The sequence below is a fragment of the Astatotilapia calliptera genome, chromosome 8 (assembly GCF_964374335.1).
Source record: "Astatotilapia calliptera chromosome 8, fAstCal68.1, whole genome shotgun sequence".
NCBI lineage: Eukaryota > Metazoa > Chordata > Actinopteri > Cichliformes > Cichlidae > Astatotilapia > Astatotilapia calliptera.
The window spans coordinates 15,776,325-15,792,124 of NC_137429.1; the positions used below are offsets into that span (position 1 = coordinate 15,776,325).

Here is a 15,800-nt window from a genome sequence, read left to right on the forward strand (position 1 = left end):
TGAGTCAAAGGTAAGGACTGAAGAAATCAATGTGACTCAAGACAAGAGGAAATTACACGTCTTAGTCAGGCAGTTGTCAATTCCCCTGCCCCAGAAAATAGTGAAGATTACAGTATATGGTGACATAATGACACACGGTACCATTATAAGATTTTCTAGTGTTTTCTTTTACCCAATTTAGAAACAAATATTCCAGTATGACTAGATGAATGCACAAGGTTTGAAAGTAGCTTCTTAATTGTAGGAGAAATGAAAACTTGGCAGTATACGCACGGGACTTCACACCAATAGGTCTGCTCTTTAACACCATGGCTGCATAGATTGTGTGGTGAATTCAAAACAAAGCACTAAGAGCTAAAAATGCTAAAATGAATGTAATAAACACAGAAGACATGCTAGCATCATGTATTTATGTAGACAAAACACAGAACCTGAGATAACATTCCCAGTATCCACAACCGGGGAAAGAAAAAAATCTTTGATTATTTGGAATAAGAATATTTCAGTCCATCAGCATTTCATCAAGATGCTAAAACTAGGAGATGTTAGTCAAAAGATCAAAATAGTCAACTTTCAGTTCACATGCAAACAGAACTATCAGAGGCTAAATTATGGAGGAAACCTCTCCTCTGTAACACCCTCTGCTGGAAGTGCATAAAAATCCACCCGATACATGTGACATTTGCCTGACAGAACAAAACTAAAAATGACAAGGGTCTTTTTTTTTTTCCTTTTTAGCTTATGTAGCAGGTATTTGGGGAAAAAGGGTAAAAAACAGACATCACTACACATACATATACAACCAAGTACAAAAGTGAGTATAAAAATAAGAATTGCGACTCAAAAGTAGTAGTTCAACTTGTGCAAACATGTCTGCGAGAAAATAAAACTATATGATCGTTAACTTGTCAGCTTGGCAGAACAAAATGATCAGGGAAACTGAGGACGACAAGTCTATACCACTAAAACTGGTTAGGTAGTCAACTAGGCAGTGAAACCTCAAAACTAAAACGTACCATCAGGCACAGATCTAGAACGTCAATAAACAACATGCAACCCTTTTTTGCAAGTAAACAAGACATTTTAAAAAAGTACTACTCGTAAAGCAAGAATGCATGTGATGAAGCCATTAGGTGCTGACGCTACCTGAACTTCTACATCTACAAAATTCCCTTTACAACAACCAAAATGTCATTTCATGTTGTCCTTTAAATCAGGTAAAAACAAAGTACCCACTGATTTGTCACGCTTCGTACACTAGTGACTGGTGCAAGGAAATAAGTGAACAGCAGATAAATATCTTTGATAAGATGAAAAAAATAATTAAACAGATGCAGTTTAAAAATAAGGAACAGTATCAACAAAGTTACTGTTGTGGCGTCTTTGAGGAAATAACTGTGCAGGAAGTGAGCAGTCAGTCAAACAAATCAAGTGAAAGTTTACAGAAAAATAAGTGAGCAGTGCTGCTGTAAGACAGCACAGTGTCTCAATTATTTTTGGCTAAGACAAATGTAAATATCTTTGGGTAATAACAGAACTAAATTTGTTTAGTTTAGAAGTGTTGCAATTAAGGAAACTCAGAGCACTCTCCTTTGCATTGTGACTCATTTTCTCAATAACCTTCAACATCAAGCCCTTTTCAGACATCCAGTGGTTTCCTTTAATCTCGCTGCATCTGAAAGTCTCAGATTTGCTAACATTTATCCATCACTTTCAACATGACGAGTGAATACCTGATTACAATGGCTCGCATGCATTTATTTATTTTTTGCTGATCAGCTCACTACAGAGCATCCTAGATAACAACAAGCAGCACATAAACAGCACTTTATCCGTTACTAGTTTGTATAAACACTCAATTATTCCTCCCATAAGCATTTTTTGCTATGCCTAATTCAAAAGCAGCTCTCTGCAGCAGTGTTGTGTTGTAGGGGAAGCTCCAGCAGCACAAACAGATGACCCATTTGTGGTTGTGCAAGATTTAAGCCTTTAAAACTATGATTGCTCTCAACTAGAGTTGATGCTGGAAATATAAATTCAAGTCTTTTGCAGGGGTGCACAAGTCTCAATGAAGCTCTAATGAACATTAGTGATGCCATCGCATGGCTGAAAAGGGCAACAATGTTATTTGTTTGTACCTGTGTGGCAAAAGAATGAGCTACGATTTAAAAAAGAAAAGAAAAAAAGAAAAGAAAAAGAAATCTAGACATCTGTCCCAGACCACTCTGTTCATTTCCAAATAAACGACCTGGAGCCGTTTTTATAAAGCTAGCCCCTCTCCAGAACTTTCTCCCATCACAGTGGTGGCTGCAGGAGGATCTGGACGAACAGCCCAGGTGTTAGAGGAGACCATCTGACAGGAGCTTGTTCCCTGGTTCAAGCAGTTGCTTGCTGGAGAGCCAAAGCTTCTGAAAAACATGTCCATGGAGGGGAGCAGGGGCTTAGGGAGGCTGACTGGGCAAAAGGCTGAACCCCCATAGGGGGTGAAGTTTACCTTGTTGGGGTCGGGGCAGGAGGAGATGAGGGCCATCGTGGGTTTCTGTGGAGAGCTAAAGAAGAAAAGGAGAAGAAAAACTTATGTCCATAAAAGTGATGCAAAAAGTTTGGTTACATTCAGTGCACACAGTCAGATTTCTTACATTTAGTTCAACAGCATTTCTTTATCATGTGGAAAAATTGAGACATAATGTTGACTCTGCACTTCTTTTTTTTAAATGTTAAGATATCTCTGGGATTAAATGTGGTTAAACTTCTTTTCACTGACAGAAAGGGAAGTTTCACTGGTCCAGCAAACTTAAGATCAGAGTGACTTGTATGCAGCTCACAATGTAAAATGAGTTTGACATCCCTGATCTTTGTAGTCGCTGCTTGTGCTTACATGTCAACATGCACGAGGCTTTACTCAAGCCAAAATTTTCCCCTAGAAGTCACGGACCCACTAGAAAAGAAAAACTAAAATACCAGGCAACAGAGTTTTGTAATTGTTGATTCCTTTTAATGAGTAACGACTAGTAATTTCACACTGTAAGATTCCGACCAAGTTAAAAACAAGGAGGACTTCGAATGCTTTAGTGCTGACAACATGAAGTGTTGCAACATCATCAACTTGTCTGTTTGGCAGAACAAAACTCCCAAGCTGAACAAACAAACTGCTTTGAAGGGGGACTGTTCTTACATCTACAGTTAATGCCACTAACTCACTCTAACAGAGTACAAGGTAAACTCTGACTCAACTAAAAACTATGACGTCATGCAGGAAATCACATTCAACTTTGGGTAAAGACACTGAATTAGTTTGTTTTTCTAGTGTTTATTTTTTAAATGTGACCACCAGGGGGCATCTACATGCTGACCGTGTTAAATGACAGGGAGTATACAGTATTTGTCTAATTATATTTCATTATCCAGAGGTGATTCATCTGTCTCCCTCTAGCATGCAAACAAAGCAAAATGAATAAAAACCTACCTGATCTCCTCCCACACTCTCACCCTTTCACAGCCCTCTGGAGGTTTTCTCTGGAAGCAGCAGCTTTTGTTGGGCCCGGGAGATGAGGCGTTCAGGAGAGGAGAAAGGTCAGCCTCATTCTGGGAGGGGAATGGAGACAGAAGCCCACTGTCTGTTGAGCCTGAAAATAGGAGAGAAAACATTTGTGAGAATGATATACATATATATCTCTATCTATCTATCTATCTATCTATCTATCTATGATTTGAATGTTCTGAGGGGCAGAAACAGTTTACTCACTTCTTATCAACCTCACCCCCTTAACAATGTCTTGTCATTTTCTCTCAAACTGTCTTCAGCTTGGTTTCTGGCTATGACTGATCAACATTATGAAGTTTTCAGCTAGAGCCCATCCTTTCCAAGCCTAGATACACTGTGTTATGTCTGAAGTCCTTTCTGGACTCAAAGGCTCGTGCAGACAATGTGGTGATGATCATCAAGTAATAATTTTCTGGCACGCAGTACATTACAAACACAGGATTTTGGGGGGTATGGGACAGACTCCCTAACAATCACTTAGGCATTTATTGATAGGGTTTCACTTCACCCATGTTCCCCAAATTGAGATTCAATTTGAAGAATAAACAAAGGACTGAAAAGAAATTAAAACCTTAATAGCAGTTTGCATTCTTTTGACATTTAGAAATCTATTTATAAATTTCCTGATGCACAACTAAAGGAAGTCAAATTTCAAGGTCTCAGCTAGAGATGCCACCTAATTCATATGTTCCTTGCCAAGTCCATGATCAATGTCAGAAAGAACCTATAAAGAAATTATAAGTGAGAGGGAAACTTACTATAAACTAAGACAACTACAACTCTTTAGTCCATCAAGCCAACACCAAAAAAACCAATAACTTCCATGGTGAATATAAAGAACACATGTCATGCCATATTTGCATTTTGCAGACATATTTTTGGCAGAGCTGAATTGCGTTACTGAAACCGCCACAAAGTTATACATCAGTGCTGCAATTTTATGTCTACATGCGTCTGCTAGAAATACACTTACCAGACACTTTTTAAAAACACACAGTTTAACTGCTCATCAATGCAGTTATCTAATCAGCAAATCTCAAGGCAGCAGCTCAGTGCATTTAGGCAAGATGACCTGCTGACGTTCAAACAGCAGAATGAGAAACAAAGTTGAGTTTAAGTGACTTTAATGTGGCAGGGTTGTTCTAGCTGGATGGGTTGGTCTGAGTAATTTGAAAACTGTTGATTTATTGAAATTTCCTACAGAACCATCTGTAGAGTTTACAAAGAATGGTCTGAAAATGAGAAAACAACCAGTGATTAGAGCTTCTCTGGGGTAAAACACCTCAATATCAGGAGAATGGTCAAGACTGGTTTGAGGACATAGCAAGGCAAAAGTAACTCAAGCAACCAAAGTATGCAGAAGAACATTTCTGAATGCACAACATGTTAGAGTGGAGCTACAACAGCAGAAGGCCACACCGGGTGCCACTCCTGGCAGCTAAGAACAGTAAAACTGAGGCTACACCTCACACAGCCTCACCAGAAATGGACAATAAATGGTTTTTTTTTTAAACCCAACAAAACCTTGCCAGGTCTGAAGAGTCTCGATTCAGATGGCAGGGTGTGGATCCATTGCATGTATGATGTAACAACATGCCGGTTGGTGTAGGGGGAATATTTCTGTGCCACACTTTGGACCCCTTGGTATCAACTGAGCATTGTTTAAATACAACAGACTACCCAAGTACTGCTCATGACCATTTTCAGCTCTTAAATACCAGTGTACCATCCCCTGATGTGTTTAACACGTCACGTCAATGTGGACCGAAATGTGAGGAATGTTTCCAGCACCTCACTGAATTTATGCCATGAACAATTAAGGTAATTAATACCTAATACCTACCTAATACCTAATAAAGTGGTCAGCAAATCAATACTTTCACGTTTGTTCTCACCATTATAAAAATTTAAATTCTTATCTAAAATGTCTGACAAACTAACCTTGGTGCAGGTCTGGAGGAGCATCTGAGTTGGGCTGAGAGGTGCAGATGTCGTTGGGAGAGGAGGAGGGTGAGGAGGAGGTGGAGGATGACGATGGCGGGGGCGTGGTGGGGGGGTCGCTCTGAGATCCACTGCTGCAGCTCTGCAGAGGCACCGGAGCCCGATGACCATCTGGAACCTCGAGCAGCTGTCGAGACAAGAAACTGCACGTTTTAGAACGTTTAATTAAACGAAAATCGGCCAACGCAGAAGTTTTACTTCAGCAGAAAACTACATGTGCCACCTCTGAAACCCGCCTTTCTTTGCAAATAAAACAATGCCTAAACATCTTCACATGTCCATGTTGTGTAAACAAGCATGTGTGGGCTCTGTAGGTGATAATTACCCTCTGTAATGGATGTAGTGACTGGCTGATGAACATGCCTTCCAGCTCCTGGTTGAGGCCCTCCACGCTGCAGCGCAGGGGAGGGACCAGTGTAGACAGGGGAGCAGGGGGGATGGGAATAGGCTGAGTCTGAGCACATAAACAAGTGAACACAATTTTATTGCACTACTCCTAAGAGCCAAACACCAGGACGTTTTTGTTTTTTTTTTTTGTTTTTTTTAAGAGTTCCCTTCAGCTTCTTTTATTTCCATATTTTCCAAAAACATCAGGCTAAATGTACTTTTTTTTTTTTTTAATTGTTACCATTAAAAATACAACAACAAAAAAGCAACAAAGAAAATGGAAACTTTCTTATTTTTTGAGAGCACACAGGCATTCAAAAAGTCATTTGCTTCAGACATCTCAAAAATCCAGCAAGCTCAATGCTGATAATCAAACTAACAAGTGTTTTCATAAACTGCATGGGGCTGTCTCATCACCACTTTGGTTTATTTGAGAAAAAAAAAAAAAAAAAAAAAAAAAAAAAATCACCACAGCCCAGTGGAGTGTGGGACCACACACCAGCTGTGCTGAAAAAGCAGAACCGTGCATTACAATCTGAAAAGCAGAAGCTAGCATGATGTAGTGATCTTCCTGTTTCCTCAGTGTTTTATTTCATTAACTTCCTGCAGAGACCTGCATAGCTTAGTAATGCGCTCTTGTGAATGTAAATCAGTGACAGGTGTCCATATACGGTACAGAAGAAAAAACAAATACACCTAAATTTACTTCTAGAGACATCTGCACTAAAACCTCAAGTAACTCATTCAGTGTGCTTGTGTCTGCTGATGCTAAGGTACCTGAGCAGCTCCAAGGCTACGGCCCCCCTGAGGATAGCCCCGCTGACGGTCTTTGTCATGTGCCCCCGAGACTGCAGGTTTGCTGCACTGCTGCAGTTGTTGTTTTAGTTTAGTGATCTGAAACAAACACATGTTAATCAACCTCTACGTGCAAACACACAAAGGAAGTCCTTTAATCCCACATGTCGAACGCTTAGTATCAACAAACAAGGATTTTATTATGTTTTTTATGTTGGCTCAATGTTCAGTGAGATCATGAGAAGTGAGGCTTCGTTAAAAAGTATAAAAAGGGGAACGTTGCAGATGACCTCAGTCTCCTGTTGCTCAACAATGTCAATAAAAGTCAAGACTTTTTCAAGAACTTGCCCTTTTTAATTTAAAAAAAAAAGGGTCAAGTTTAGCAAATCCAGGCATTACAAAAGCATGTTGCGCAATCAAAAGTTGAACTGACCTCTCGCAGATGCTCAGCACTGCCCCATGATGCTGATCGCTTGTGGCTGCTGCTTCCTCGCCGGCTGTGGGATCTATCGGACCATGAGTCTGGGGTCTGCGGTGGGAAGAAAGCAGCCATGAGAACTGATGTTCTTCATATGCAATCACATGTCTTTAATATGCATTTTATTAAGTATTTTTAGGGTTTGGTCTAAAGCTGTCATATGATCATATATGCAAAATGAAGGGAAAGCTATAGAGCCTTGTGTACAGTTTCTTTATGTACTTAAAGCAATAATGACTCAATCATTAATTACAGATTGAGGCCATTTTCAAAATTTGCATTTCTTATAATACTTCGTGGTTTCTTTGCCTTCAGTGCAAGCCAGACACAATTAGAGACCATTACATATGCCATTTGTTTCCAGATGCACGTCACAAGTGTGATAAAACATCTCATGAGAAAATATTTCACACAGTATTCACAGCACAAGATAATAAATTCCAGCAACCCAGAACTGTAAAAGCAGGCAGCGCAGACATCACACAGCTTCTGCTTCTTCAGTGGTAATTCGCTGTTATTTTTCCATCATTGCACAAATCATTAGCTGCATTTAAATGGCATAGTGCAAGAGGGCGGACCAACTACGATCTGTGATACTGTGTACTTAGCTGGATGATAAGTTGCACCTCAAGCTGCAGACCTGCTTTCATGTTTTAACTGTGTACTGACACCAGGGGGCAGTGTCAGAATTATACGGAATAACTTGTTTGGGGGGGGCTACTCTTCTGGGTTCTGCTGTTACTTAGCTTAGCCCCTGCCACGGAGTAGATCGAACTCGTAACACAGGAAGAAATGTTTTGTATTGAAGTGAAAACTGTCCACTGCAGCCACAGTTGGCTTTTTTGGTCACTGGTTAGTTGTTGTTGTTTTTTTTTTTTACTCCTTCCCATCTGATAAACTTCACCGTCTGTCCCTTTCTGTCTAAGCTCACTTCTTAGGCAATTTACAGCACCTTTCCTGACAGTCTACAGGAGATTGCTTTTTTGTAGGACTGCAAGAGCGCATCTGCATCAAGTGCATACCCATAATCCTTCTCTCTGTGTAGCAAATGACCTAAAACGCAGCAGATTCTGCTTTAAGCAGCAGCCATGGTTGCACAATGGAGGTGCGCAGCTTTGCCATCCCAAGTCCACATATGGTCTGCTGTCACCTGAAGGCACCATCAAAAACATGTGGCTAGCAACGTGGAGCTCTCTTTCATGATTTTACTTCTCACATCTCCTCAGTAGAGCCAAAGCACCACACAAGCCAACAGCAATTGCATAAATCATGCTGTAATATTTCACGTTAAACAGGTCACGTTTAACATGAAATATTACAGCAACACTTCACATATTTTAATCATTGGTTTCACACTTAGTACAGATCAACGTCTCATGCTTAAAAGGCCAACATGCAGCCACATCGCACCATCCACACCCACAGACTTGTCAAACTTGCAGACGAGCTAAAGAGCAGGAGAAACTGAAAAACAAAGACGGAGGGAGGGAGGGAGGGAGGATGTGGGCAACCAAAGTGCAGTGGCGAGTGCCTGCACGGAGCAGAGAGGATGGGTGCAGCCAAAAAGGCCTCGTCAGCTGACTTCGGGGACTGTTGTCGCGGCTGTAGTTCTCACTCTGTAATCGCTGTGCAAGCACCGGACACCCCCCTACCCCCACCCTCCCTCAACCTCAGAGCAACTTATTTCGCTGCAAAAAGTGCAAGCTAATCTTGTGATGTGACCTAACCTCTATCCCCCCCCCACCCCCCCCAAAAAACAAAAAAAACAAAACTGAGAAACATAAAAAAGAAAAAAAAAAAAAAGCTCTAAATTGAGGAAGCATCATTGATAAATGCCATTCCATTCATTTTTCTGACACTCATAATTCCCACACTTGAAAGCATTATTCCCTGTGGCGCTGACCTGGGTGGATTTGTCCTGGCGGGGTACACAGCTCGGGCCTTCTGGTTCTTTGGGCCAGTGTCCTTGCAGGTACGGCCCGATGATGGCGTCCAGAGACATCGTCCGCCTCATGCCTGGGCTCAGCTGGTGGGATCTGGCCTTTCTAGCTGTCAGTTTCGCAGAGATATTTTCTTATTATTTATAAAAAGCTTAAAAATAATCCACACTAATCGGTTTTTCCTCAGGAAACTTGCAGCATTGTAGTGGCAGACACTTATTTTAAACGCATTGCATCATTTTCACCTTCACATCAGAAAGCCACACATGTAATGCTACTTTTCACAGACACTGGCCTTTAAATCTATTTTAAAGGTTTTAACGTACTGACAGTAAGCATCAAGAGACTTCATGTCACAGCCATCTACACATGATACAAAAAAGACAGTAGGGTCTCTTAAAAATGGACAAAAATGCTCTTTAAGACGCTAAAAATACTTAAATAGTTTTATATTTGGGGCTACCAATATCTGGATATTACCCTATAAACACCAAATAGTCAGTTTGATTGACAAGAAGAAATTATAAAATATATTTTATCATTTTTTAAATTTCGAAAATATAACTACAGATTTTGAATACTTCAATATAGAAGTAGCAAAGTTTCCCTTAAAAACACACACACACACACACACACACACACACACACACACACACACACACACACACACACACACACACTAAAAACATATTTTATAGCTCGTGTTACTAATTAAGACAGTTTATATTATGCTTGGATCCGGCTACCAACTTGCCCTCTTTTACTGAGAATTTGCTATCACAAGTTTGAACATCTTATCTAAAGTCTGCAAATGTCCTACTGGGCAACTAGCAGATAAAGCTGCTCTGCAACTGCGCAGGACTGCAGAAACTCGCACCCAGCTTTCTACACCTATCGTGACACTACGTGAGGTCTTAAACTTGAAAGGATAAGGTGGAAAAAGGTGTTGAGCTCATACCTGGCTTCCCATCTATCCTGTTGGGTCTCGGTTTGCTGGCCAGCTGATATGGGACAGTTGCCTTCAGCGGCTGTGGACCCAAAGCAGCACCCCTCGTGTGTCCAGCTCCACTTCGACCGGACATCTTTACAGTGTCAAATCTGGGTCCACTTAACTCTAAATGACTGTTATTAGCTGTGGCTGTCCTGCCTGGTAGAGATGTGGGGGAGCTCTGGTGATGGTGGTGGCTGGCTAAAGTTAACCAGCAGCGGCTCTTTCTCCTCTGGTGCTGGTGATGACTACTCGAAGAAAAACCGTTAGAAAACTCAAGGCGAGTCATTCAGAGGCCATGTCCGAGCACATACCACTATAACTCGACCAGTAAAACGTCAATACGAGCTTGTGTTCTCGTCTTCGCCGCTGAGCATACTTTTTTTGGTCTCCTTGCTGCTGGCTGTGTGGCGAGTTAGCAGCCTAGCAAGCAAAGTTTCTTTGTGAGGATGTTGAGATATTTCACCCCGTTGTCGAAGGAGGAAGCAGCTCCAGTTTCAAAAAGTCACTTTTACGTCAACTCCCACGGCTTCCGAGCAAACTTTAAAGTGTGTTTCATTACAACTTGTCGGGCTGGAGCGTGTTTGTTTTCTCTCTCCTTTTTAAAGGTGGCCGTGAAGGATGCGAGGCTGAGCACAGCTCCCTAGCCCTCTGCGTTCTTGTTTCAACGCAAACTCCAAACAGTTCCAGCACCACGCTGGTGTGGATTTAATTACGTGTGTGGGCGGACCCTGCTCCCAGATCTCACTTTTTGATTGGTCGGGAAGCCTCAGATTTCAATTCTATTTGTCAGTGCGCCATCAATCCCTCATATTTAGGCCCATAAAGTTTGGTGTCCCCGCCCCCAAATTCATATCTGAGGTTAGCTTATTTTTTAATGTTAAATTCGTGTTTTAAAAACAAATTTAAACCTTTTTAAAGGAGAAAACCGACTATTGTAGCTATACCTTGACACATGAATCAGCATACTTTAAAGCTGCTGCAGTAGTTTACATGTATTAAAGGGCCATGCTAGTGGCTTTTCTGGCCTAGCAAGTAAACATTACTTGTGTAGAAAGATCTACAGAGCACTCTCTTAATTAAGAGCAACATTCGTTTGTTATTACACCTGCTGTTGTAAAAATAAGGCCATTGATTCAAATGGCATAAAAGCTGAAAAGAAAATGCGTTGAAGTACTTAGAGTCATTGCAGCACTACTATATCTACAGCTCCCAAAAAATAAAAGTAGCTCATTAATGAAAGAAAATAATTGGCTCCAAGTGAAGTAGAAGTATAAAATAACACAAAATGGAAATAATAATGTAAAGTACGCCTATGGGAGGGCCACTGAAATGTACATAGTTGCTTCTCACTCCTCCAAATTATGTAAATTTTATTGTAGTTTTCATTATACCGTGAATAATGTCACTGCAGAGCAGCTCCACCTTCAGATGCAAAGAGAAATCAAGCGCAAACATGTAGTCATTTACACTGTAAATATAAAAAAGTAATATATATTAAAACTACTAAAGACAAAGCTGTAAGTGCTATTGGGTGGTAAGCACTGAGACAGTCAGTGGCTGATTAGTTTGGGTACAGGAACGACTGTTGCAGACTTCACACAGGTTGGGATGAGCGCTTGTGATGGCTGATCTGCACATGCTTGTTTGCACCTTCCCAGGAATCCAGTCAGGATCAGAGGCCTTCCTTGTGTTCACTGACCTGTGCCCCAGCCTCACTTGATGTTGCTGTAAGGTGACTGGGGAGACTGAGAGGCTGACACTGAGTGCTGTGTGAGTCCTCAAAGCCCCTGTAGCAAGTGGATGAGGTGATCTTCCACCTTCCTCTTTTATCCCGCTCTCCAGCTCAGCTCTAGCAGGATTGTACAGAGCTCTGCAACCTGATCTAACAGTCAGAGCCGCGGTCTCTGAAGACAGTCCTGAGCTTCCCTGTCATCCAGGTTTTCTGGCAGCGGTATTATTAGCACAGTACTTGATACAGAACCGACTCCGTGTGTTCAGCTGATGTTCAAATATGTCCCAAACAGTGTGTTCAAAACAGTCCGGTATTTATGAGAGGGCTTTCTGAAGTCAGGCTTGATAGTCTTCAATAGTCTTCAGTTGTGGCTTTGTTTTTGCTTTTTGTTTTTTTTGTTTTTTTTGTTTTTTTTTTTGGGGGGGGGGGGGGGGGGGTTGTCTCCTGAGAGGGGTGCAAGCAGGAGTGAAGAAAGACGTGGTCTGACTGGTCTTACTGGGGGAGGGGTATGGCTTTATATGAATGCTTGATATTTGAATTACACACTTAGTTCCTCCTACGCTGGGCGGCGCATCGGGCAGCTAGTGATATTTGAATAAACATGATCAAATGTATTTTCTGCCCTAATCAGGCAGTACACATGTAAATGAATCCAAGAAGTACTGAGCTGAGGGTTGTCTGATGCCATCAGGGTGAAGCTGCAGTCTGTTTCGCAGGAATTCCTGCTAAACCCTGGGATCAGGTGGAATGCAGACAGCAGCGACAATCACCACCGTTCGCTCTACTGGAAGAAAAAATGGCCGGTATTTAGCTGAGAGAAACTGTGGGGCCTGTCTAAGATCATGCTGTTATTTGATCGGTCATTATGCACATACATTAGAGTCATTGTTTCTGTTCCCTGAAGCTCTGATTTTCATGTTATTTTGACATATTTGTGTTCTCCTCCACTGGTTTGCTTCATTGCAGTACAACAATAAAATAATATTGCTGTAACATCCTTGATTTCCTTAATTTATCATATGTAAAAATCATAAACCTCATGCGAATTTGCTAGTTTCTTTCTTACAGCAGCACTTCTCTGGGGTCTACGCTGCATTAGCCTTTACCAATAATGTTATTTGACCAAAAAAGCAAGACTTGGCTAATTAAAGAAAACTTTCAAGAGATTGTTTTTAAATACACACAATGTAAAAAAAAAGAAATGCACCAACACCAATGGATGAATAAACGTAGGAGAAATATAAACAAATTCCAACAGTGTGACATGGTTCGCAGAGCTCTCTCTGGTATAAAGTCCATGTTATCTGCACTAAATGAGCTAGAACATGCAAACTCCCCCCGGAGCGGTCATCTAAATATTTCATCATCAACTTCATACATTTGTTTATTTGTAGACTAATTTCCCCTTCATGCAATCCTGAGGCCCAGCTGGGTGTGTGTGCACCATCTGGGTGGACTGTGAAGTGGTTATGGGTGGTGTGGGTGCGTATGTGTGTGCGTATATGAGACAGTGTGCATTGTGGAAGATAAATATCCTGACTGTGTAAAAAGGGAGTGCCGATGGTGGGACAGAAGAAGAGGACTGAGATAACAAAATGCCACTTTTAGAAGCCAGAGCAGTGTAAGACTCACCATCCGGCGCCCTCTGCAAAAGCTAACTGTCCTGAAACATGCGTGTCTTACACGGGACCCTGTCCCCGTGCTTAGATAACACATTTGCTTGCCGGGACACCAGAATGGGACTAAGAGGGCTTTATCACAGAAAGATGAAGCGTTAAACCATGTGTTTACAGCATGCTCATCTGTCTAGTATAAATTCCAGCAATTAATGTCACTCTCACAAAACCACCAAAGACAAAGACAAATAACTAAACACAGCGTAGCACCACCCCACAGGCATCCATTCATTTACAGCCTGGGAGTTAATTGGACAGTATGTCGACCTGGAATGCGTCTTCCACGTAATGCTTTTCCAACATTTACCAAAGGACTTCCAGCTCCTGTTTGCTCAGCTCTGTGTATTTGTCTGTGTTAATGAATAAATGAGCCTAACCTCTGACCTCATGTGAGCTATCTCAAACTAATTTAAAGAGAGGCGATGTCATGCTTCACAAAGTCAGGTCTCAAGGGTAAGACATGAGAACAAAGCGTGACCCAGGCCAAAGGGGGACGAGGGTGATGACAGGGAGGCTTCTTGGACCTTTAGTAAAATAATCAGCTGTGATATCAGCTTATGTGGAGGGAGTGTGAAAATGAAAGTACACCAATTTTTCCAATTTTAAATCAAAAAAAGCCCAGATCATCACCCCTCCGCCACTGTGTTTAACAGTTGGCATAAGGTGTTTGTACTGATATGCTGTGTTTGGTTTTCACTAAACGTGCCAGTGTGCATTATGGTCAAACATCTCCACTTTGGTCTCATCTGTTAAAAGGAAATTGTTCTAGAAGACTTGTGGTTTGTTCAACTCTGCAAACCAGGAAAAAATGACTATTCTCTGTCCTTTATAGAAAAAAGAAGCTTTCTCCCGGAAATCCTTCCAAACAAGCCATATTTGTTCAATCTTTTTCTAATTTAACTGTAAAGAACTTTAACATTTATCATGCAAACTGAGGACAGTAGAGTGTATGTAGCTCTGTGGTTTTTTCCAGTTTCTCTGACCAAGAGGTGAATTTGTCGGCACGTCCACAGCCTGAATGCTCATGACCAGCAAACTGCAGTAGAGGTGCTCACACTGCTGATGAGTTAGTGAAGTGCAATTAATTAGCAGCCACCTACCCTCTTAATTCCTGTGGAAAGCAGGTAACTCATGAGGGTGTATTCAGTTTTTCACATTGATTTTGCATTTCAGTTGTTTACCTGTGTGTGACAGCTGGTATTGAAGGAAAACAGAGGAGGTGCCTTAATTAGAAGTTTTGTGCATATATTCAAGCAACTACAGGGGGTTACAGATGTGTTTTGTGAGTCGGGATCAGGTGTGCAGGTGGAGGAACACTAACCTGTGCACCTTTGGAAGTGAAGGTGCCAAGGGCGTAGATTGATTTACCAGAGCAGCAGTGATCCACTAGCTGTTCCAGGCATGGGGTATTGTTTTGATTTGTTGGGTTTTTTTTGAGTGGTCCATCCTGGCAAGTGAGCCTGTATGGACAATGGTTGCTTCCTTTGGGATGGACCGGGCATTTTTTTTTTTGTTCTTTTTGTCTTTTTTGTTTGTCTGTCCATTTCTTGAATATATGCTTGCTTCCTTGTTACAAATCCTATTGATTTTATTCAGCCTGGTCTCTGTTTTTCATGGGCTACAGTAAAACTAATTAGGTGTGGAACTCATTAATGGTGTCTGATCACTTAGTGTGCTTTTGATTGGTTGCAGTGAAATGGTCATTGGTCTGTTGTTGAGATTGGGGAGCGACTGACTGTGAAAAAAAGATTTGTTTTCCTTAATTTTCATTGAAAAAAGTTTTTTGTTATTGCTAGTAACCTGCTGTGGGTTTAACATGAGGTTGTATATACCCAATTTTAAGACCTGCTAAGGACCAGATTCTTTTTTATGATATGTATGTTCTTTTTCCCCATTTGTGTCTGAGTATTAAAACAACCCATTATGCCAAAATCAACATGTCACTGGATAGGTGTAGTCTAAGTGCAGTCAGATCATGGACAATATGTGCAGGAAAGTCTAGGTAACACGATATCATGATGTCCAAATTTTATCAGAGATCAGATTTGTCAACCTTATGGTGCTACAAAATATTTGGGAGAACTCAGAAGCTAAAAGAACAATTCATGCAAAAGTACTTAGTAATTATATAAATCAGGGGATAATGTACAACAGTGTGGTAGATAACCCCAGCACCTTGATTAATGTCTGTACAAAATGCTATGACAGTCCATCTAATAGATTATAGATTCTTCACTCGCCATTTAAAACTCTGAC

General features: G+C 41.2%; 1 protein-coding gene across 1 annotated transcript; it reads right to left on the reverse strand.

Annotated features, from left to right (window-relative positions):
* Window positions 1-396: 396 nt before the first annotated feature.
* LOC113019357 (protein FAM117A-like) lies at window positions 397-10,822 on the reverse strand. Its single transcript, XM_026163015.2, has 8 exons — window positions 10,104-10,822; window positions 9,109-9,254; window positions 7,161-7,256; window positions 6,710-6,826; window positions 5,871-5,999; window positions 5,486-5,672; window positions 3,467-3,626; window positions 397-2,549 (listed from the first exon to the last, which is right to left on the reverse strand). The coding sequence occupies exons 1-8, from the start codon at window positions 10,420-10,422 to the stop codon at window positions 2,261-2,263; spliced, it is 1,443 nt and encodes a 480-aa protein (XP_026018800.1). The 5' UTR covers window positions 10,423-10,822; the 3' UTR covers window positions 397-2,260.
* Window positions 10,823-15,800: the final 4,978 nt, after the last annotated feature.

What these genes read in the sequence shown, in the direction of transcription:
- LOC113019357 (XM_026163015.2), bottom strand. Translation starts at nt 10,422, where the DNA reads ATGACTCGCCTTGAGTTTTCTAACGGTTTTTCTTCGAGTAGTCATCAC. An exon ending in CAGGATAGATGGGAAGCCAG is followed by an intron (nt 9,255 to 10,103) that starts GTATGAGCTCAA and finishes CGAAACTGACAG; the next exon opens with CTAGAAAGGCCAGATCCCAC. An exon ending in TCCTCCAGACCTGCACCAAG is followed by an intron (nt 3,627 to 5,485) that starts GTTAGTTTGTCA and finishes TCCTATTTTCAG; the next exon opens with GCTCAACAGACAGTGGGCTT.